At 43.1% G+C, this 24353-nt stretch overlaps 1 protein-coding gene across 1 annotated transcript; it reads right to left on the minus strand.

Annotated features, from left to right (window-relative positions):
* Positions 1-62: 62 nt before the first annotated feature.
* Positions 63-22510, minus strand: LCT (lactase). Its single transcript, XM_061444725.1, has 17 exons — positions 21663-22510; positions 19687-19766; positions 18392-18475; positions 17343-17445; positions 16681-16756; positions 12944-13631; positions 11926-12571; positions 9220-10779; positions 8610-8878; positions 7869-8159; positions 7149-7347; positions 6253-6455; positions 5789-5898; positions 3476-3610; positions 2268-2491; positions 1175-1411; positions 63-446 (listed from the first exon to the last, which is right to left on the minus strand). Exons 1-17 carry the CDS (start codon positions 22324-22326, stop codon positions 238-240), a joined length of 5778 nt encoding a protein of 1925 aa, XP_061300709.1. The 5' UTR covers positions 22327-22510; the 3' UTR covers positions 63-237.
* Positions 22511-24353: the final 1843 nt, after the last annotated feature.

The raw sequence follows: 24353 nt of genomic DNA on the forward strand, positions 1-24353 counted from the left end.
TTCACATTCCTAGTTAAAGTAAATCTAATTATCCCACAGTGTTCAAATATGAAGGCACAGTATTAGGGCCACTTATATTTTATTTTTGTACTTTGAAGATGGTGAGCAAACAACAAAATGATGGGGAGCTGTCTCTAGGGCAAATCACAGTTGCTGCAGTACAAGCACTAGGTTTCTTCCCCTCATGCTGTAGACTTTCAATAAAAAATGAAGCACTTTAATAAGTAAGTGGAAGCTTTACAGTTTACTAAGTTCCATGTGTGATCTTTTACAGGATCTTTTAGATAACTTTCCATACCTATATGCAAAAAGAGCCAAGCCCAATGCTCCAACTCCTGAAAGAGCAAAAAGCACATACAGTGCTATTTCTGCTCTCTGTGATGTTAATTCTAATCCCAAGAAGAGCACACTGGCAGCTGGTCCTGGTGTGGCATCTGTTGGTGGCACTGTCCATGGGAAAACAATGAGAAGGTGTTAGTACACAGCCTGGGTGAGCTCCTTCATGCATGTGTGTATGTGCATGGCCACTTCCTGCCTCCACAGAGGACTCAGTGCTGTGGCCGTGGCCATAATGGTGTGGATCAGTGACTGACACAGTTCTAGCTCAGAGTAAAGGAATAGCTGGGGCCAAGAGTGCAGTTGTCAATACCCCGGGAGCGGTGAGTGTTCTTCAGCAGCCATGGTATCCCCAAAAGCCCATGCTAACAGTGCTTGCTGTTTGGTGCACACCTCTAGTTCAGAAAAATGTAAATGACAAAAGAATCAGTATTTCCAAAGGCTTAGCCAAAACACTGACATAAAGTATTCAAAATTGTTTGGAAAACATGGTATGGGAATACTGAATGTGTCTGGTTTGGAATACATCTTGGGCAGTTTATTGAAGTGGAATGTGGAATAACTTGTGGAATGGAATAACTTATTTTGCTGCATGTCCGAGGAGCTATCACACAAAATTTGAGTCGTTTGGTTTTGCATGCGAAAGTGCCATAATTCCATGTGAATGTCTTCAGTCACAACAAAACCAATTATCAGTCAGTGCACCCCTGGAGCCCTTAAAAAGAATACTGCAGAAAATGGTGGTGTTGTAAAGACCTTAGATTATGGACATCTTTTGGGATTGGAATCAGATGCACATACAAACCAGAAAAAGCACAATTTCCGCTGTGTCGCTTACCTTCAGGCTCTAGTTCCAGACAAGGATGTGGGCCAGCTGCTGGGTCTGGAAACCCATTGCAGTTTATGATCTGTGAGTAGTACCTGGCAGAGGCCTTGGGGTGTCGCGGCAAGTCAGCGTCTGTGAAATTCACGTGGTAGAACCCAAACTTCTCATCAAAGCCCACTGCCCACTCGAAGTTGTCCATCAGTGTCCATGCAGTGTAGCCTCGTAAGTCAACACCGTCAAGCACAATGGCTGTTACCAGGACCAGAAAGAAGAGACTGGTTGTGCAACCAAGTGACTGGAGATGTCACCACTCGACAAGCAGTGATATGAAGATGGTTTAGGATGCTACACAGCACCAGGGTGCCAAGCACAGTGGGGTTATTACTGTTTTGGTACCATTGGTTTCGCTGTGTCCCCATTCCCCACTCTTGTGTTGCTTCTTGGCTGATTTGAGATAGGTCAGCTGCCAAGTTATGGCTAACAAGCAACCAGGGTAGTTGCCAGTGCTGGAGACTGCTTTTGCCTCCTCCAAAAATCAAAGCTTGTGTCCAATGAACAAAAGTTTAGACACAAAGGAGAAAAGCCATCAGCATGCAAGTATTGTTTTAAGTGCTTTTGGGGCCTCACTGCTAAACCACGGGAAATTACCCCATTCTGAATATCTGCCTGGCAGCACCCAGTATGTTAGAAAAGCCCCTCTCCAGTGTTGTATGTATGATCAGTGCTGTAACTGAAAACTGTTTAAAAAGGTTGAAATTTTTAGACACAGCAGTAGTCAAGCTAGAAATCAAAATAGGTATTCCTCAAGTAATAGTAGCACCTTCTCTTGCCAGATGCAGCTGTGCAACAAAGCTGCAGTTACCCTTCTGAACCCAGCATTTGTTCTTCCCTCAGACCACCTTTTCCCTGCAATGTCTTGGCTATCCATGGGCAGTTGCTGCTAAACCCAAAGGCTCTCAGAAGCAGATAGAGAGTAAACCTGTGTGAGGGGTAACAGCAGTGCTGTTTCAGCTCTTCACAACTTGTTTTATACACATCAGTCTTGTGGCAAGACACTGCTGCTCTCTAGAGATTTGGATGATCAGATTTAAATAGTCATTCTCACCTTTCAGTGCTTCGTTAATGTAGCTCCGATAGTAATGTGTTCGCCAAGTGTCATTGAAGTCTGAGGCTCCCCTTTCCGAGATCCCATTTTCAGTCACATAAATGGGAGGATTGTTGTACTCTTCCTTTATCCATCTCAGGAGCTTTCGGAAACCAAAGGGTGTCACCTTTAGCCAGAAGGAACCTGAGTTCAGCCAGCTGCGGTCTGTTACTGAAGCTACACCCCTGCAAGGAGGACATGCTGATCAAGGGACCAGTCCCAAGTGCCTGCCACTGCACCTGGCAGCTCTTTGCTGCAGGGCTGAGAAACAGAGCTCTGTAGAACACTGAACCAAAGGGGAAACTATAGCAAGTTGGTTAGGCTGTGACAGCAGGTGAAGGTGGTGCTGGAGCTCCCAAGCCTCTAGACAACACTTTGATACTTTGCTTCACAACAGTATTCTGCTTAAACCAGCTATGGCTGAGGATGTGATGTTAGCTCCAGATCTTTGGGGTGTGTATAATGCAGTCTTTGAGCCCACAAAATTGCTGTTTACAGCTATGTACAGGAATGTAAAACTGAGCTCAGTGTCCTACATGGACTAAACCACAGGAGTGGGGATGCAGCAGCAAAGGGAAAGTATAATTATTTAATTTATTCTCTATGGAAAGGTTTCAGAAAACAGCCTATGTTGTCCCACCATTACCTCCATTCTCATAGGAAAAACTAAGTGAGCTCCTGTTATTTATCTTTTTAAGCTGGGGAAAGAAATTGTTACCTAAATAAATACCTTGACTCATGTATATTTAACTATGAAGTGACTCAGACGTTTAGGCTTTGAACTTATATTTATCTGCTGAGGTGAGGGAACTAATGACTGTTTAACAGCAAATGGAGCAGTATCAATAACCCAGGATAATCAAACTGCAGATTGGGGGCAGGAAATATGATAAATACTGTTGACAGCTGATCCCAAACCACTGGGAGACTCACAAGTGCAGATTCCTTCCCTTAGTAGATCCTCTAATGTTCTTTGTCCTGTTTTTAGCATTCATATTTATCATCAGGTCTGTAAAACAGGCTGTTGCTGGCCTTTTGTGAAAATAACAGTACCACATGTACTGTTCGTGGATGTTTTTGTTAGCATTGGTTAAAATACCTGTCTCACAGCATTATGTGCTAATAGTTTACTGTTCAGTTGGCCCAGGCTCCAGATGTGCATATCTTACCTGTCAGAGTCATATGACAGAACACCAGCAGGATAGTTCATGTTGTATGTTAATACTGTAGTATAATGATTCAGGCCGAAGTAGTCATATGTGCCTTTAATTCTTTGCTTTTCACTTTCAGTGAATTCTGGAAGCCTGCAATAGAAAACAGAGAAAAGCATAAACCCCTCAAACTGTGTATCTTCTCAGGATTTCCCCTTCCTTTGCTTCTACTCCTTCCCAGCGCTGTTGTGTAGTTAGCTTTTGCTAGACTGACTATGCAGTTCATGCTGCCTGCTCTAATGTTCTTCAGGGGAAGAACAGACTTTCCTCTGACCAGAAAACAGACACCTGATGGCTAGAAGTCCTGCTCAACGTCACACAAGAAGTTTGACCAACATCCTACTTTATAAGACAAGAAACAGTGTTTGCCCAGTAAGGAGTGTGGAAATGGGAGGAAATGGTGATAATCATTTTGATTGTCACATGGTCACCTATGGACTTAGTTTGTCACAAAACCCTATGGAGAACCCAGAGCTGCAGTGTTCACAAGTGACCAGTTTCAAGCCCACTCTTCTGCAAAAGCACAACTGGCTCTGACAGAAGTAAGCATTAAATAGTGCCTGCTAGCAGCCAGTGACATCCAGGGGTTCCTGTCCCTGCTCAGGGGAGCTGTCATGAGCCCATCAAAACACTGTACTCCTGCTTGTGTATACAGAAGATACAGCCAGGCAGCTCTGCTAACATGTGCTTCCCAGCAGCAGGGGAACAGGCATCTGCTGCAAGAGGAGCTCTTCTCTGTGTGTCAGTAGTAGCACTTGGTAGGTTGTGGCGGAGGATAATACAGTGTTGTCTCATAAACTCTGGCTTCTGCATAGGAAACAAAACTTGTGAGCTTTGTCTCAGAGATCCTCACTTTGAACACACCTCATGTAATGCTGGTATACCTGGTACCAGCACCACAAGCGAAAGGCAAGGTACCATAATTCTAGAATATTGAGATACTTGGGCATGTTACCTCATAAATCAACAAACATGACTTTGTTCTGTTATTAATGGCAGCAACCACCAGAGAAGAAATAGCATGTCCAAAAAAGTGCCTAAGAACGCAAGTGGTTTAGGCATATACAAAAGCGTAACTCAAATCTTGAAGAGACCCGCCTTTGCTGCAGAGCACATACCGACTCTTCTACCATCTCCCGCATTTCAAAACAAGTGGTCATTCCCATTTGCACAAATGAGTGATCAGGAATAGCCCAGATCTAGTACACCCCATTAAATTGCTATTAATGTTAAGAGAAAAAAGTACTTTCCTTGTGTGTGCCTTGAAAGGAGAGAAAAGAAAAAACATTCATGATGGAGCACTACTACCACAATAAAGTTAAGAATAATTCATGGGACTGCAAAATAAGAAACATAATTCAGAGGGACCAGTGAGTTCTCAGTGCTCAAATTCAGTACATAATTTTAAGAAAAGTTAAAACGCATTTACCACAGTCATCAGGTAAAGCACTGTGTCTAATACAGAGCATTTCCTGACCTGCCAACTTATTACCCCAGAGACAGGTTATGTTAGTGTCATGGTTTAAGCCCAGCTGGTAACTCAGCTCCACACAGCTGCTCATTCACTCCCCTCTTCTTCCTCCCCCAGCTCCCGGAGGGATGGGGAGGAGAATCGAAAGAATGTAACTCCCACGGGTTGGGATAAGAACAGTCCAGTAACTAAGGTATAACACAAACCACTGCTGCTACCACCAATAATAATAATGATAAGGGAAATAACAAGGGCAGAGAATACAACCGCTCACCACCCGCTGACGGATACCCAGCCCAACCTGAGCAGTAATCTGGGCCTTCCGGGTAACTGCCCTCAGCTTATATACTGGGCATGATGTGCTGTGGTATGGAATACCCCTTTGGTCAGTTTGGGACAGGTGTCCTGTTTCTGCTTCCTTCTGACTTCCCCTCCTCCCTGGCAGAGCATGAGACTCAGAAAGTCCTTGGTCAGAGTAAACATTATTGAGCAATAACTAAAAACATTGGTGTTATCAGTGCTGTTCCCAGGCTGAAAGTCAAAAACACAGCACTGCACCAGCTACTAAGAAGGAGAAAAATGACTGCTACTGCTGAACCCAGGACAATTAGTAAATTTAGTTTGCAAGGGAGGTAAAGACAAGGATCAGGAAAAATGTACACTAGAGTTCTTCTGTGAGGATACAGTAAGTTAGCTACAGTAATACTGCAATAGAATCATTGAAATTCAGCCCATCTACCAGTAATTCAGGTTTCAGTACAGCAGGTGAAAGAGGAGCAGGTGTGTGCCTGAGCTCTTACCGGGACTGGCTCAGACCTTGAGCCAGGCTGCGTTCCCGAATCCTTGTTTTCATCACTTCATTATAATCACCAGTTTTGAAAATGGGATGAGCAAACCAACCTAAGAAAAACTAAGCCAGGAAACAAGGGAGATTGATAAATTATGTATCAAAACAAGAGGTTTCTCTTTCATGTGCTGCTTTTGAATTTATAATGGACAGGCACATAGAGATACCCAGGGATGCCCATTTAATGGCAGTAAGTTTAATGCGCTTTTGTCACTTCGACCATATTTTGTCTCATTTCTGTTGCAGCTTTACTGGCCACTAGAAGAGGATGATATATTGCAGTGATGCCTTTGGCTCACCCTTTTCTTCCAGTGAGATGCTAACCTGGGTTCTGGGTATCTCCAGCACCCACAGATGGGGTGTCACCATGAACAAACTCAGGAGAGCAGGAAGAGCTGTGACCAGGTGTCTCTGTACCTGCAAGAATCGTCTGGCAGCACTGATGTCTTCCTGGTTGTGTGGGTTCCTTGGTTCCGCCCAGTCAGAGTTGATAGTGATAGAGATTAAACCTCCTTGCTTTGCCCGGTAGGTCTCATTGTAGAGGTGCCAGACTTCTGCATGGGCTTTTATTAAGTTGTGCCCCACAACGTAGGGAGCTCGCCCTGGTCGAATGGAAATGCCTGCAGACAGAGACAGCAAGGCGGTGGAGCAGCAGTTCCCAGCATTCTCATCAGCTGCTTCCCAGGTCAACACAACACCCAGGACAGCCAGAACTGCCCACTAGTAAACAAGTGAATGTGCAGCCTCTGGTGCCCTTAAGCCCAGCCCTGGGATGAAATCAGTGCTTCAGTAGAGACAGCTGAAGATGCAGCTGCAGTTGTGCAGGACCCCGCCATTGCCCCTTCCTCCCCCTGCAGTGGGACATGGGCTGGTTCAGCTCTCTGCCCATGCAGGGCTGCCAGCCCCAGCAACATACTGCTGCTGCCAGTATGGAGAGCAGACAGCTCTGTGTTCAGGCCAGCTCCTGTCCCTCCACATCCTTCTATCCTACAGCCAAGCATGGCTTTCCTCCAGCCCTAACCCATGTCCACAGTCCCTGGGGCTGGTCTGAAAATGGGTCTGCTCCAGGCAGCAAGTGTAATCTGGATGTTGCAGAGGAGCACTGGATTAGGGTGGAAGGAAGATGGGTCTAGGAGGTGTCAGGCAAAGTGAGAGCAGGACCTCTTCACCACACCACAGCAGACCCATGTATCCCTACCACACCGTCTTTCTTGCTCTGCCTTTGCAAGTCCCTAGCATCTACTCTGCTGCAGCATAAAACAGCTGTGCCTACAGTGCTGTGAAGGCTCTGAGGTTATACCCAGTGGTCTTACCTGGGGCAGCTGTTCCAACGCCATAACCAAAATATGCAGTGTTGTAGGGTTCATTGAGGGTTATCCAAAATTTCACTTTATCTCCCAGTCTCTGGAAAAGGAGCTCAGCATATTCCTTAAACCTCTGAACTATGGTATCATTCTCCCACCCACCAACGTTTTGCAGCGCCTGTGGAAGGTCCCAATGGTAGATAGTTACCTGAAGTGAAAGACAGCAAGATAAAGGACTCAATCAGTCACTCTTACTTTCTGAAATAAGCACAGCAATCTAGCTTCGTAAGAACATAAATAAACTGTGCTTTGATCTGCAGCTACCTGCTCCTAACGGTGTTTGAGTTTGCAGTAATCACTCGTGTGCTCAAATAAAATACCTTCTTGCCAGTGTTTCAGTTTCCTGAGGATGTGGGGAAATTACTTGAAGTCTAAGGACTGCCTGATGGTGAAGATGAAGCCTTTACCAAAAACCGCTACAACCTTGTGATCACAAGAATGTGTCAGTGAAGAACTGCTGTGCCTGCACCAAGTCCCTGATGAAATACAATCCCATAGAACACCTGTGCAGTCTGGTACCTCCATTGCACCAGTCTAGAGTACTGCCATGAAGGCACAGGTTTGATAAGGCATTATCTGAGGGACGGATGGAAACACATGCCCATGCTCTGAGCATCAGACTTGGGTTCTGCCATCTTTTAGTTACTTGAAAGTTCCATTTTCAGTTACCTGAGGCATGATGTTAGCTGCCAAAAGAGCATCAATAAGCCTTTCATAGTAGTTCAGTCCCATTTCATTGATGTATCTGGTGGTCCCATCTGGGAGAACGCGGGACCAGGAGATTGAAAAGCGGTAGTGAGACACCTTGAGGCTTTTCAGCATTTCCACATCCTCCTCAACTTTGTGGTAGCTGTCACAAGCTACATCTCCAGTGTGACCATTGCTGATTTTCAAGGGAGTGTGAGAAAACTGATCCCAAATACTTAGTCCTTTCCCATCTTCTCTCCACCCTCCCTCAACCTGTAGTTGAAGATAGGGGAATATTATTAGTAAACTCCAAATATAGGTCTTGGCTCAGCAAAGTATTCAGCCTGCTAGTCTTTGCAGTATTATACAATATTTTGACTTATCAGCTAGACTAAAAATAGCAATGATTTTGCTGTATCAAACTAGTAAGACCTCTTGGGCCCCAAGACAAGACATATTAGCAAAGCACAATGTCACAGACCAGGCAATGTTTCAGTTCACCTGCTGCTCCATGTTGGCTGCCTCTTCTGAATTCCATGCTGCTGTCTCAATTCTTGTGGTATAACTATGCCCTATAAACATCTCCAAGTTCCTCCCTTTTACAGCAGTTGCTACACTAACCCTCAATTACAGTAAAACTTAACGTTAAAAAAGCTGTAGGTGCTCATACAAAATGAATTAACTGTCCACAGACAGGTTAAAAATCCATCTCCATTTCCTAACCTGATATGCTGAAGTTGCTACACTCCACCAAAAGTTCTTTGGAAACTCTCCATATAAAAATTCATCTTCTTTTGGCATTGGGATACCATTATTGCGGATGATTTCTGCATAGTACACAGCAGAGCGCTTTGGGGTTCTTGGCCTGTTGGGATTGTCAAAGTCAACCTGGTGCAATCCGAATCTTGGATCATAACCATTCAGCCATTCAAAGTCATCCATAAGAGACCAAGCATTATATCCTCTCAGATTAACATTATCCAAATTGTAAGCTGAAAGATCAGAAACAAACAGAAAAGCATCAGTGGTATAATCATACATTAAACGAACTCCATAGAATTCACATGCAAGCACATCCATCTTCTAGCTTCATAAAGCTGGGACTCATCAACTAAGATCATTAAGAGACTCTTCATAGTTGGAGGATACAAAATACAAATGGCCATGCAAAGGAGATCAGAAAAAGAAACACTATGTTTATATCATGTTCAGAATATTTGAAGGCTGACATCAATCACTTTTTAAAACTACTTTTCAGAGGAATGAAGTAAGCAGGAATCTAGAGAGGTGATTACATATGCAACACCAACAGAACAATAGCAAACACAGGTACCTTTTAAAGTTTCATCAATGTATGTTTTGTAGTAAAATATCCTGGTATTGTCATCAACATCTGATGTGGTCTTTACCCCCACCCCGTTCTCAATTATATATATTGGGGGATTTTCATATTCTTCTTTGATCCAGTTCAGTAGCCTCCTCAGCCCCCAAGCCACAGCCCGCTGGTCAGAAATAGCAGAGGAAGGCCAGGAGCTGTCAACACTTGTTGAGACTTCCTGGTCATACTCATAAGAGAAGGGCCTCAACTGGGTCACTGCATGGGTTACAATTTTGGAGGTGTAGGTGTTGAAGCAGAACACATCTGCCGTGCCCCTGATGTATTCACGCTCTTCTGCTGTGAAAACTGGTAGGCGAGATGATGGCAGGTTCTGGAGCTCACTCCTGTTCCCAACTTTCCACTTCATGACCTCGGGGTAGTCCCCATTTTTGAAAATTGGGTGTGTAAACCACCCCACCAGGAACTGCAGGTGCCTGTCTGCAGCTTCTATGTCCCTAGGGTCACTTGGTGTCTTCGGCTCAACCCACTCGATGTTGGGACACAAAGTAATGACCCCTCCCTGACTTGCTCTGTATTTGTCATCATATGTGTGGTAAACCCTGGCATGAGCTTTCAGTAAGATGTGGGCAACCCTGTAGGGAGCACTGCCAGGGTCATTGATGTTGGGTGGAAATGTCCCAAGGCCGTAGCCAGCCCATGCAATGACTTGGGGTTCATTAAGCGTAATCCAAAACTTCACCCTGTCCCCAAAGGTCTGGAAACAGAAGTCGGCAAAACTATCAAACAGGTCAATCAGTGTGCTGTTCTCCCAGCCACCAATGTCCTGGAGAGCTTGTGGAAGGTCCCAGTGGTAGAGAGTGACGATTGGCGCGATGTTGTTTGCAACCAGCCCATCAATAAGATGGCTATAGTAGTCAACTCCATGGCTATTTATTGAGTTGTTCCTTCCGCTGGGGAAAATTCGAGACCAGGACAGGGAGAAACGATAGTTCTTTACCCCTAAGGCTCTCAGCAGGTAGATATCTTCTTCCACCTTGTTGTAGCTATCACAAGCTATGTCTCCAGTGTCATTATTCTTGATACTCCCTGGGATATGGGTGAAATTGTCCCAAATGCTGGGTCCTTTGCCATCAGCATCCCAACCTCCCTCTATCTGGTAGGCAGAAGAAGACACACCCCAAGAAAAGTCCTCTGGGAATGTCCCATAAAAGTATGTGTCCCTTTCAAAGTCTGCTTGAGATGAAAACTTCTGCCAGACAACTTTTGCCTTGGAGGGAACTTCTGATGCTGGTAAATTTGGCAACTTGGATGGCACAGGTAGGTCAAACACTGCTGGTGTAGTAAATCTGTCCAAGACTTCGGGTGGGAAACCGTTTTTTTCAATAATCCTGGAATAGAAATAAGCAGATGCCTTGGGAGTCCTTGGTCTGTTGCTATCTTCAAAATTCACATGATGCAGCCCAAATTTTAGGCTGTACCCCACTGGGCCTTCAAAGCCATCGATGAGGGATCGAGCCATATATGACCGAACATCAACTCCATCTAGTTTTACCGCTGTCACAGGAACAGTTAAAGACACTGTTATTCATCTTCTGAACACAGCACAGCACAACATAAGCACCACAACTGAGGGTAACTGTTAAACCAAACATCTACAAATGGTCTTTTAGGCAAAAATCCCCACCAAACTTGCACCACTGGTATCCCTTTCCCCCTGTGTTTTCAAGCACATTCCATTAATTCAGGTATATGGTACACTTTTACATTTAACACTATAGTTAAACAGTATGTGTATTTAGTGCCTATCTTCCCTGAGCACAGGAGAGCTTCTTTTAGCAGAACAGCCTATCTAATAGCAGCAGAGGCAAGTCGAGCCTCACACTGCCTACAAAAAAAGCACTGAATCGCTCTCAATCCAGAACAGTTCACTTCCCATATGCAATCTGTCTTCTTTACTTTTTCTGATGCATAACAATGCTAAATTGTGTTTTCTGTAGCTCTTTTAACACTTCTATCAGCATGTTGAGAACTAGATCAAGAAGATCAAATGCTGTATCCTGATCACCAACCTATTTGATACAGCATATTTAATGAATTCTTCCCATCGGTATTGGTTTGTGTATGTCAAGAGAGTATCAGTCAGTCACATCTCTATTTGAAATGTCAAATCTCTATACCTGTCCAGAACTTGAGTCAACAATACTATTTTTACATCAATTGATGCACAGTTTGCAATGACACAAGCATACCTTGAACCTTGCTCAAAATGACTGAGATGATATAAATATCTCCCTAAAAAAAAATCTAACCTGAAATGGTACAGGATGCTGCCAGTTAGATCTACTTAATCAGTAAAGACAGTCCTGACCTATAGGATCTCTACAGGTGAGATCCTGCCTGCTGGCAAATCATCTTCAGGGAAGCTGAAGTATAAATGCTGTTCTCACAGCGGGACTGATTTTAGGGTCCAGGCTACATTAACCCAAATATATGAAAAACCTACTCCCATACCTAACAGAATAGAGTTCCATACCTGGACACCAGATAGGCTGAAGTATATAAGGTCACACTACATACAAAATAGGCAGCTGACCTCATATCACTGGGCAAATAGTGATATTTTAAAGTTAACCACCATGGAAGGGATAGAATAACTAGCTGCCATTTAAAAAGATGTATGTATATTAGATTTCTCCATACCTTTTAGAGCCTCATTGATGTACCGGTGGAAATAATCCACTCGCAGAGTGTCATTAATAAGATCCCCTGAGTCTTTTGTTGGCATACCATTTCCTGCTATGTAAATTGGGATCTTTGACCCTGTATATTCCTGGGACACAAACTTCAGCAGCCTTCTTAATCCCCAAGGGACCACATGGATCCAAGAAGAGGCGGTCTGTGGCCAAGAAGGATCTACATGCAAGGAGAAGTTCCCAATGTTCTTGTAGTCTGGTGTGCAGGTCCCATTAGTCACAGCACTGACCAGGTGGGAAGTGTAATGGGAAAGACCAAAAAAATCTGCAGTCCCTTTCACCCAGGACTTCTCCTCCTCTGTAAACAAAGGTAGCTGTGCAACTGCTGTGGAGCACTGCTGGTTTACTTCCCGGATCTGAGACTTCAGGATATCTGGGTAATCACCATTAACAAATACAGGGTGAGCAAACCAGCCTAGCATGAACTGCAGGTACCTCTCAGATGCCCTCACATCCTCAGAGCTGGTTGGAGTCTTTGGTTCAGCCCAATCTGAATTCAGCACCAGCCCCACCTTTCCCAGCTGCTGAGAACGGTATTTGTCATTGTACAAGTGCCAGACCTTGGCATGAGCCTTGAGAATTGTGTGAGCCACCTGGGGAAAGAACACAGAGGAATATGTGTCACACTGCTTTGCACAAGAACTCTTAAGCATTCAGATTATTGCCACATAATATTATCTCCATTCAAAAGAAAAAACCTTGACAAAACAACCATAGCCAGAGAGTGCAGTGGATCTGGAATAAACAGAAGAACCTGACTATCCATCAACACCGGCTTTCCCAATAGAAAAAATGATGCCATCTAGCATCCATCTAGCATAACTAGTCAAATTTTTGCAAGCATCATAAATCCAGCAAGCAAATAGTTGTCTCAAAGGCCACATCAGGCTTAAAGCACAGAACCATTAGAGGAAAACAACACAATAATGGCAGCTGCGGTATCCCAGTTATTCCTGTGTTCCTACCTTGAAAGATGCTACTCCTGGGTCAGTGATTCCTGGAGGATGCTCTCCGGTGCCATAGCCAGCATAGCTGATAACCCAAGGCTCATGGAAAGTAATCCAGAACTTGACCCGATCCCCAAAAGTGGAAAAGCAGAAGTCTGCATAGTTTACAAAAGTATCTATGATACTGTCATTCTGCCAGCCACCAAGAACCTGAAGGGCTTGTGGGAGGTCCCAGTGGAAGAGAGTCACCATGGGCTCAATGTTAGAGTCCAGCAACCTGTTAATTAATTCGCTGTAATAATCAACACCCTTGGAGTTGATGGTCTCATTGGTACCATCAGGAAAAATTCTAGGCCAGGATACAGAAAACTTGTACATTTGGGGATGGAGACCCCTAAGTAGATAAACATCATAGCTGGTTTTATAGTAGCTGTCACATGCCACGTCTGCTGTTTGGTTCATGTAGATGTGACCTGTGTGCCCAAACTGATCCCAGATGCTCTCTCCTTTCCCATCCTCTGCCCAAGCTCCTTCAATGTTAAAGGCACCTGTGGATGTGCCCCAGAGGAAACCACTTGGGAAAACATCTTGCAGAAAAGAATCCCTCTCCAATTCAGACTGCTTAGCAAACATTTCCCAAACTGTTTGATAGGAGGAGCGAGGGGCAAGAACAGCATCTGGGTTCTCCTGTAGAGCATTTGTTTTGCTGCAAACAAAATGGAAAGAAGTTAAAACCTCCAGGGTGGATACTAGTGCCACAGAACTTGAAAACTCAGAGGATAAAAGAATTGTTTGCTTCCCATTCAGCTCATATTACGAACATTTACATTTACATTCAGCTCATTTACAAACAAGAGGAATTAGAGATGTGTGCACGTCTATGGGGGTATGATATAATAGGCATCGCAGAAACATGGTGGGATGGCTCCTATGACTGGAGTGTTGGAATGGAAAGTTACAGACTTTTTAGAAAGGACAGGCCCAGCAGGTGAGGAAGGGGAGTTGCTATTTGTGTTAGGGATAGGCTGGAGAGCATGGAACTCTGTCTGGCGACAGGTGATCAGTTAACAGAGAGTTTGTGGGTCAGGGTTAAAGGGAATATAGCTATGGGAGACATTACTGTGGGGATCTGTTACAGACTGCCTGATCAAGAGGAATCTGTGGATGAAGCACCCCATAGACAGATAGGAACAGCCTCACGCTCACAGCCCCTTGTTCTCGTGGGGGACTTCAACCACCCTGACATCTGTTGGAGGGACGGTACGGCCCGGCACAAGCAATCCAGGAGGTTCCTCGATTGTGTGGAAGACAACTTCTTTCTGCAAGTAATAGAGGAGCCGACAAGGAGAGGTGCCATGCTTGACCTTGTGCTCACCAACAGGGAAGGGCTCATTGGAAATGTGACGCTCCAGGGCAGCCTGGGTTGCAGCGATCACGAGATGGTCGAATTTGAGATCCTCAGGGCAGTGAGAAGAGCGTGCAGCAAGCTCACTGCCCTGGACTTCAAGAGCGCAGACTTTAGCCTCTTCAGGAGCCTACTTAGTAAGGTTCCATGGGATACAGCCCTAGAGGGCAGGGGGGCCCAAGACTGCTGGCTGATATTCAAGGATCACCTGCTGCAAGCTCAGGAGTGTTGCATCCCAACCAGAAGGAAGTGCAGGGCCAGGAGACCTCCTTGGATGGATAAGGAGCTCCTGAGGAAAATTCAAATGAAAAAAGAGGCTTATAAAAAGTGGAAGCAAGGACAGGCAACCTGGGAAAAGTACAGGGATGTTGTCTGGGAAGCTAGGGACCAGGTTAGGAAAGCTAAGGCCCAGTAAGAATTAAACTTGGCTAGGGATGTTAAGGATAACAGGAAGGGATTCTACAGGTACATAGCAAATAAAAAACAGACTAGGGACAACGTAAGCCACCTCAGGAAGCTCTCGGGAGAACTGGCTACACAGGATTTGGAGAAGGCTGAGGTTCTGAATGACTTCTTTGCCTCAGTCTTCACTGGCAAAGGCTCTGACCCCACCACCCAGGTCTTGGAAGGCAGATGCAGGGACTGTGAGAATGAAGACCTTGTGCCCACTGTAGGAGAGGAACTGGTTCGAGACCATCTTAAAAATCTGAATGTGCACAAGTCCATGGGTCCGGATGAGATCCATCCGCGGGTCCTGAAGGAGCTGGCAAATGAAGTTGCTAAGCCGCTGGCCATCATATTTGAGAAATCATGGCAGTCAGGTGAAGTTCCCGATGACTGGAAAAAGGGAAATATAACCCCCATGTTCAAGAAGGGGAAAATGGATGACCCAGGGAATTACAGAGCAGTCAGTCTCACCTCTGTGCCTGGCAAAATCTTGGAGCAGATTCTCCTGGAAGGCATGCTAAGGCACATGAAAAACAACAAGGTGCTTGGTGACAGCCGGCATGGCTTCACTAAGGGGAAATCCTGCCTGACCAATTTGGTGGCCTTCTATGATGGGGCTACAGAACTGATGGACAGGGTAGAGCTGTTGATGTCATCTACCTGGACTTGTGTAAAGCATCCGACACTGTCCCACACGACATCCTTGTCTCTAAATTGGAGCGACATCAATTTGATGGATGGACCACTCGGTGGATAAAGAACTGGCTGGATGGCTGCACACAAAGACTTGTGGTCAATGGCTCAATGTCCAGCTGGAGACCAGTAACGAGTGGTGTCCCTCAGGGATCAGTGTTGGGACCGGTCTTTTCAACATCTTTGTTGCTGACATGGACAGTGGGATTGAGTGCGCCCTCAGCAAGTCTGCTGATGACAGCAAGCTGTGTGGTTTGGTTGATACCCTGGAGGGAAGGAATGCCATCCAGAGGGACCTTGACACTCCTCTGAGGTGGGCTGATGCCAACCTCATGAAGTTTAACCATGCCAAGTGCAAGGTCCTACACACCTGGGTCAGAGCAATCCCAGGCGCAGCTACAGGTTGGGCAGAGAAGAGATTCAGAGCAGCCCTGTGGAGAAGGACTTGGGGGTGTTGGTCCGTGAGAAAATCAACATGAACCAGCCTCAGTGTGTGCTTGCAGCCCAGAAAGCCAACCGTATCCTGGACTGCATCAAAAGGAGCGTGACCAGCAGGTCGAGGGAGGTGATCCTGTCCCTCCACTCTGCTCTCCTGAGACCTCACTTGGAGCACTGTGTACAGTTCTGGTGTCCTCAACATAAAAAGGACATGGAACTGTTGGAAGAAGTCCAGAAGAGGGCCACAAGGATGATCAGGAGACTGGAGCACCTCCCATATGAAGATGGGCTGAGAAAGTTGGGGCTGTTCAGCCTGGAGAAGAGAAGGCTGCGTGGAGACCTCATAGCAGCCTTCCAGTATCTGAAGGGGGCCTATAGGGATGCTGGGGAGGGACTCTTCATTAGGGACTGTAGTGATAGGACAAGGGGTAACGGGTTAAAACTTAAACAGGAGAAACTTAGATTGGATACAAGGAGGAAGTTCTTTACTGTGAGGGTGGTGAGGCACTGGAAGGGGTTGCCCAAGGAAGCTGTGAATGCTCCATCCCTGGTGGTGTCCAAGGCCAGGTTGGACAGAGCCTTGGGTGAGATGGTTTAGTGTGAGGTGTCCCTGCCCATGGCAGGGAGGTTGGAACTTGATCTTAATGTCCTTTCCAACACTAACTATTCTATGATTCTATAAATCTATGACTTTACCACTAAAACTGTGTTGTGCCTGCCTGCACACACATTTCTAGAGAAGACCATCTGATTTAAGGGACAAAAGTTGTACCTTAAAACATGAGATGAGAAGTTCAAGAATTCAGTAACATCATACCCAATCGTACGTGTCTTTTCTTTATTAATAGCTGAAAAAAAAAAGGTAAATGACAGATTTAGTCACAATATAGATGCCATGAACTGCATGACACTACTTGCACATACAGTTACACCTTTAGAAACAACATCGTTTTTCATAACTAGTACTTTTCTCAGAACAAACACATTGAGTTTCTATTGGATATTTACAATTTCATGTTAAAAAAAGATCAAGTCCCACTGCTAACCCAGCACTAAAAAGTCCACCACTAAACCCTGTCCCTAAACCATGATCTACATGTCATCTAAATACCTCCAGGGATGGTGACTCCACCACTTCCCTGGGCAGCCTATTCCAACAGCTTGACAACCCTTTCAGGGAAGAATTTTTTCCTAATATCCAATATAAACTTCTGAGGCTGATGAAAATGATTTAGAGCTTTGGGGGAGAAAAATTCCAGCTTCTGGCTCTATACCCACCATCCACCCTTAATTTTCCAAGAAGGCAATGAAAGAAACCAGAGTGATTTCATGTAATAGCAGTGTTTGGGGCTGAGCAATTTTTAGTTTCCTCTATAATTTGCCATGCAGAGCTTAGTTAAAAACCTCTCCTCCTCCTCAAAATACATCACTCACCTGTGACAATGGCAGCTACTGGTATGAAAGGATCCTCTTCCATGGAAACACAATCAAGGAGCTTCAGACTAAAAACCAAGATGTCTGTGTCCTTCCAGACATTCTGCAAAACCAGAAGTCAGAGACATGTCTGAAAACAAGCATCAGCCAGCTAGTAAAATCATGCTCTTGGTATTTGTTACTTTCAACACAGAATAGGAAATGCTTAGCAGACTGACAATTGGTCATAAAGGTCTTTGAAGTTAAATTAATAAATCAAGAGAGTAAGCATTAACTACCACCTACTATTTTTCTCTGGTTCAAAAATGCCCAATGCAAATCAAAGCATAAACCCCAAAAACCCACAGGGTTTGACCTGTCATTAAAAGGCACAAGGACCAATGTCCTTTTCTGGAAGCTTACTTTGTAAGAATCTGTTGCCATAAGCGGCCCACTCCAGGTTTTTGAGTAACCGCAGCATGCTGGGACCCTAAAGAGAAGGAGTCACATGGGTAGCTCCTCATTCTGCTGCACAGCTGCTGGATGACTCTGGTCTTAATGATGCAGCTCATCTATTAAACTACCACAGATTTAATATTAGGTACTAGCCTATAACTGACATTGTTGCTGTGATCTAATCCTTTCACAAACTCATCTTCATGAACATTTCTAGCACTGCCTTTACTGAGTTGGAGTTGTGAAGTTTGGTGGCACTACTGCAGAAGGCTGGCATACAATAGTGTCGAAGTGCATAGGTATTAGCAGCTTCTAAAACACCATGTGAGAGAGATTTTTCAGACCTGGACAAAACAATGATGCCATTCTAGTTGTTAACGCATCAGTAATGAGTACTGACCAAGACGATCCTTTTCAGCACTGTTGAACACCCATTTTTAAGTCAGAATAACAACAGAGAAGCAAGCGAACACTATGAAGCTGTTCCCTAGTTTAGCTGTTGTCTGACCTCTTGCAGCAAATTGGAAGTGTTTAGACATGCATCAAGAAACATGAAATCCCCCTTATATTTATGGTCATCTGCTGCTATAATTTAACACAATTCATACTGTTACCTGGAATTTGTTCAATTTCTTGTAGAAATCTGTTTTGTTTCCACAACCATACTGGAGGCTGAGAGACAGAAAGTCTACTGAATCCTGGAAACAAGAAAAGGAAAAGAATCATCCTAAAATAAAATGTATTTTTTGAAGGTATTAAAGCATATAAAATTGTGAAATGTCCGATAAAGCTATGTTGCTGAAGAACACATACAGCTATAGGGGAGCTCTGGACAATATGACGAGTACAAACTGGATACTGTACAGGAAGATGCATTATCTTTCTGAACAAAGTAAAATTTAAACAGCTAAGTGAAATTTTGAGGGCATTTTATGAATTTAATGTTAATATTTTAGGTTTTTTTTTAATTAGTAAGAGTGTCTATGATTAATCAGACAGAGAAACCTTTGCAAGTATGTGATTTAGATAGGCCTTATCAATAATCCTCTGGGGAAAGTCCACTGCAGAAATATTTAACCATTCCAAACTACAAGGATTATCCCACTAACAGTCATCAAGTTCAAGGGAATAGATTGTGCCATCTGATGAAGCTGGAAAATAAAAACCTGATAAACTTTCAGCTTATTTTTCAGTCCAAGGTTTTCTTCTCATTTAGTCAGCCCACCTAATACACCTTTCCCTCTCCCTACAAACCACACCTTGCTGGCATCCTTGCAACGGCATGCCTACAACATTGTTTACCATATTACTAAATTTTGAAGGATTGTGAATAAAAGCAAAAATCCTGTACTGTCATTTGTTCACTTTATCCTACATCAACATCCTCCAGGTGAAGACAACTACAAACAATGAGTTTGGTCTTTATAGAAAGGATGTCATGATCTTTGTAGAGATTATGGTCTCCTCATGCTATACCCATCAGCTAGATCACTTTTAGCACAGCTCAGTCTGTGTTTTAACATAATAAGGCAGATTTTTAAAATAGTTATTTCAAATAAAGTATTTATTCCTTTGGTGGTGCTTTAAGTAGACTTGCAAAGAAAATTACAATGGCTACACTTTTTGCAAACACCTTGTCATTTAAGCATGGATACTGCTAAAGTTGCCAATGATGAGAGCAAATATGTCTCCATATATTTTAATCAGTGCTTACTAGCCAAGAAAGGATGCTGAAGTCATTTTTAAAATCAGTGAACTAATCAAATAAGTAAAATTGAACAAATTGGTCAGTTGGTCAACTTGCTAAAATTTTAATTTGCCACAGGTCACTTGATCCCATACATACAAAAACAGGTCAAATCAAATCAAATTCATACAATTCTGGAAATAATTTCTATTGAGGTATTACCTGAAGAGAAACTGAAAGCAATTCTGATGAAGCGCTATCCAAGGCATGACCTATTCCTAAGGCAATGGACAGCTTTCCATCTTGAAAAAGAAAGAGGCAGTCCCTTAGTAGGATGATAAGGGAAAATAAAAAACTTCATTCAGTTATTTTAAAAACAGTTGGAAATTTTTAAAGATGTGGAACATCAGACAGTGCCATAGGTGGTTGATTTCAGATACCCACTACGATTTTAAAGGAGATTTGAAGATGGTAGGAATTCAAAGGCAGAGTTCAAGGAGTCTTTATCACTAAATCTTATCATGACTGCTCATCTGAGCACTGTTGGCTGCAGGAAGGTGGATCTGAATACAGCTCTCCAGTGGGTGCTCTTCCACTCCATGCATAATTATAAGGAATATCTTTTATTTTCATGCCTTTGAGGTGGCTCTACAGTGGTTACTTTTTATATCCATTGTGCTGGATGCTGGGAACCTGGGGGGACATGTTGTGGGAGCAAAGCTGGACAACTTCTTAGGGCTATCACCAGGTAGTGTGAGCTGTACGGCGAAGTATTCCTGACAAATGTAAGAACTAAAAATAAATTATTTATTTTTATTGTAAATAATGACTCTGCCAGCTCTACTGGTTATCTGCCTGGGATAGAAGAACTCCAGCCCTGAAGGAGGCACTCCTCAGACGACAGCAGGTTGGAATATCCCAGGCATCCACAGGAGAGGTGAAATTCTCTTGCTCTGTGTAACGCAGGCACAGTTAAGATTTAATTGCTTTAAAACCCCAGTGTCTGCAATGAGGAAAGTCAAACAAAGGACATTGCAGATTTCCTCACACTACTGCTGTCTCACAGGAGACTTACTGTGCCTTGTTTCTTCATGGTCTGAGGTACATTTAGGAATTTTTTAGTCTTTCCTCTGTGGGTCAGGAAGAAATACACAAAAATACTTTCTTATCTACAAAACAGATTATTATGACTTTGTCATCATACATGCACACACACAAAAAAATAGAGTAAGGCTGGATTTGAGTAATTTTAAAATAATTTGCAACTGATGGGTGGAGGTAATTGTCATTTTAAGCAACAAAGTAAATACTGTGTTTCATGTTGCTTTAAGTTTTTCAATCAACTTTTTAAAGTTAAATAACTTCCCTTTGATTAAATGAGAAACATAATTTTAAACCATGATCAGTTTTATTTAAGTGGATTTTATCAATAAATTTGCAAAGATTTCCATGCTTTGGGAGAAAGGCTGATAGTTAAATTTGACCTGACTCTTCAGCTAGATCTTGACCTCCAAAGCTGTATTCCTTTGGAGCGCATCATAAGTTAATGAAAAAGCCTGCATCCATCACACATAACAGATTATAGCACAGCTGCTGACTGATGGCATGATCTTCCCCTCTTAGCTAAAATGGCAGCAATTGCAATCCCAGTTTTCAATGACATTGAAATAAGGTTTTAAAAATGAGACGACTGGGCAGGGATCAAAGACTCTTCATAAGTCTCCATCCCACATTTATTATTCAACACATTTGTTGTTACATGAACAGTTAATCAGGTGCATCTGCTGGTCTTTAAATTAAGAGCACATGGACAACTGTGAAAAACTGAGAAAAAGCATAGAGAAGTATTATAATGTGTCGGTTTGAAGTACTGGTTTCTGCTGCTCAAATTAACTGGAGGCTATTTAAAGCTTCCCTGATGCTTAAAAGATTAACTATAAATATGCACACATACACATGTATATTGTCCCCAGCTACTTTGGCAAAAATTTCCAGTAAAATGCAATTACCAGTGAATTATAAACCAATTATCAACATAAGGGATTTGAAGGACTGTTATTCAAGGATTTCTGTGTAATTCTGAAACCATTGATAGCATATTCACACAAAGATTGGATGTAGCAGTTGCCATTTTATCCCATCACAAAATGTTTGTGAAAAGGTTGCATAGAAACAATCCCTCTCCACATTCTCCTTACCTGCTGGCGCATATTTCTCATGGTAGATGGTGTAAGCTCTTTGATGAGCTGTAGCTAGGGCCCAGGCTCGGTACTGGGGGTCAGCATAAGGCAGGCTTTTAAGGACATCTGGCAGGTCGCTGAAGGTGAGCCACACATCAACCAGGTCCCCAAAAACACGGAAGCTGAACTCAGCATATTCCACAAAAAGGTCAGCAAAAGCATTGGCTTTGCAACCCATGGCCTGTGCAGCCACAGCACCAGGGACATGCTGGTGATGCAGAACTACCACTCCCTTGAGCTCTGTGGCAACCAGGGTCTCAAGCAGCTTCTGGTAGCACTGCACTTGAGCTTCATCCGGCTTCCTGGCATCCCCCTTGGGAAGAATGTGTGCCCATGGAAGGAAGACTTTGTAGTGTGTCACCCCGATCTCACGAAGGCGGGAGAAGTACTTTGGCAGCTCGGAAGCCACAAGATCTTGCTGGCAAAGGTAACCATGGGCTTCAGCCACAGCAGAGCCCTGACCTTTCTTGGATAGGACTTGGTCTTGCAAATACAATCTATTTACAAACTCACTGGGTAGAGGTCCTGCAATGGCGATAAAACCCTGAGCAAATTTCCCATCTGTCCCAAGGCTGAGAGAGACTAATAGAAAGAAGTAGACTATTTTACACATCTGCTCCATTTCTGCATCTGCTTCAGAAACTTAGCCCACACTACTTATATTACAGTACAAGTAATATTTAACTGAAATTATCTATTTCACTGATAAATGTTCCCAGAATTAGCTGACACTAGATATGGTAACAAATGGTAACAGATCAGGACCTTTAGTCAACAGATGCACAAATGGATGAATACAAAAAACACTGCCAATAAGTTGAAATAAGATCATGTGGAAACATTTTCTGAAATGTTCAGTTTCTCCTTTAAACTTGACATCAACTCGCATGTGCTGATACTGCCTCCATTTTGGGGGAAGATAAAATAAATAGAGAATGCTTTTCATCACAGCTCAAAGAGCGCAGGATCGCAAGATGCAGGTTGTGCTCTAATTCTTGGGTGCATAAAGGAAATCTGAGATGTGGTAGCTCTCCCACTTGGAAAAGTGGGTACTACGTGAATTCAGGCAGCAGCCACAATGTGCGTCCCAATGACATCAAGGAACTCGAATATCATTTTATTGCTTTCCAAAGTACTCCTTCCTTCAGCCTTGAAAACCTATGCACTCTCAGCAGGGTGGAGATATACCTGAGGTAGATCACTTACCTGAACTGCTGCCGGGAAGAGGTAACTCGACTTTTCCACGTTCGAATACAGCAAAACTGAAGAGCTGAGAACATGTTGCCAAAATACAGACCATGTTTAGATCAACTAAACACAAAATTCTACATAACTATATTGAAAAATCAGTTCCATCTCCAAGTTTAATAACTGGCTTTTTATCTACAACTTACCTGGAATCATCTAGGCAACTTATTTGCTCTGTCAAGCAGTATTATCTTTAAGTTATAGTAGAAAACATCTCTAAACATTTCCTGTTACTCAAATAGCAAATCATAGCTTACACAGGGATTGCAATTTGTGTACTTTGACCGTGGTTGATTCCCAGACTTTTCTTTTTTTAGGAATTCTTGAAATGCTGAAAAACACTGCTGAAACGTGCTTAGTGTTCTGAACAACTCTCTAGTTACTCTCTTCTCCCACCCCATGTTCGAATAACAAGTTTGAACAGGAACTTTACAGCACCACCTGCTGCTTATTCAGTAAAGTAGTGTAAACTCAGAAAGAAAACACCCCTTCTAGCCTATGAATCACATACGTAGAACTGGGGAAAGAGAAGCAGGAAAAATACTTTCTCCCATGTGAAGAGTATTTATTATCAAACTAAAAGTGCAGGGAGGGAAGGGAGAAATACCTAATGAAGCACAAACATCTTCCTGTCCTTATTTTGAAAGTAAATGAGCAATACAGAATAACATCAAACTGTTGTTGCAGGTGGGCTGCGATTTTTAACAAAATATAGCATTTGCCAAGATGCAGTTTATGAAAAAATAGTGAAGTTACTGCAGCCAGAGTTAGTGGTAATAAATATTTATGATTCTTTCCATTCCTTAAATATAACTGTTATCCTTAATTATATGCTTAGTTAGACTAAGGCCTATTTCTCCAAAGCTGGGAGAGACTAACAGGAAAAAGACAACTCTCTTAGGAACCAGCTTCATTTCTGGACCTGCTTCAGAAATAGTTATTTCACACTATTTATACTTAAAATACACAGCTTTGGTATCTTTCATGCTATTAGAAAATGTGTCTTAGGTTCCGGTATCAGGCTAAGAGAAATATTCAGGTATTTTAATTTTTAATAGATTATTTAATAATCACATACCATACAGCAAATAAGTGATTACAACAGAAATTTAAGTAAAAATTTCTTATAGAAAAATCTACAAACAAGTTTACATATACAGTCTTAAATTTCCCTCACAAATGATGGCAGTTTTCAATTCACTTACAAGTCCAGACATTCATCAAGATGAGGGTTTCTGACCTCCTGACCTTAAGCTTTGCTTTGGGCTTGGCTATTTTCAATTTTCTATTTTACATATGCAATATGAGCATACACACCTTTAGTCCATCTAAAAAAAAAGAGAAGTAATCAGAGTTTCTCATTACCCATTAATGGAAGGTAAAAATCTTCATAAAAACTAG

The sequence above is a fragment of the Pezoporus flaviventris genome, unplaced genomic scaffold (assembly GCF_033815535.1).
Source record: "Pezoporus flaviventris isolate CSIRO_AGI_PZ_B2104156 unplaced genomic scaffold, CSIRO_AGI_Pfla_v1 ptg000001l, whole genome shotgun sequence".
In the NCBI taxonomy this organism is placed as follows: domain Eukaryota; kingdom Metazoa; phylum Chordata; class Aves; order Psittaciformes; family Psittacidae; genus Pezoporus; species Pezoporus flaviventris.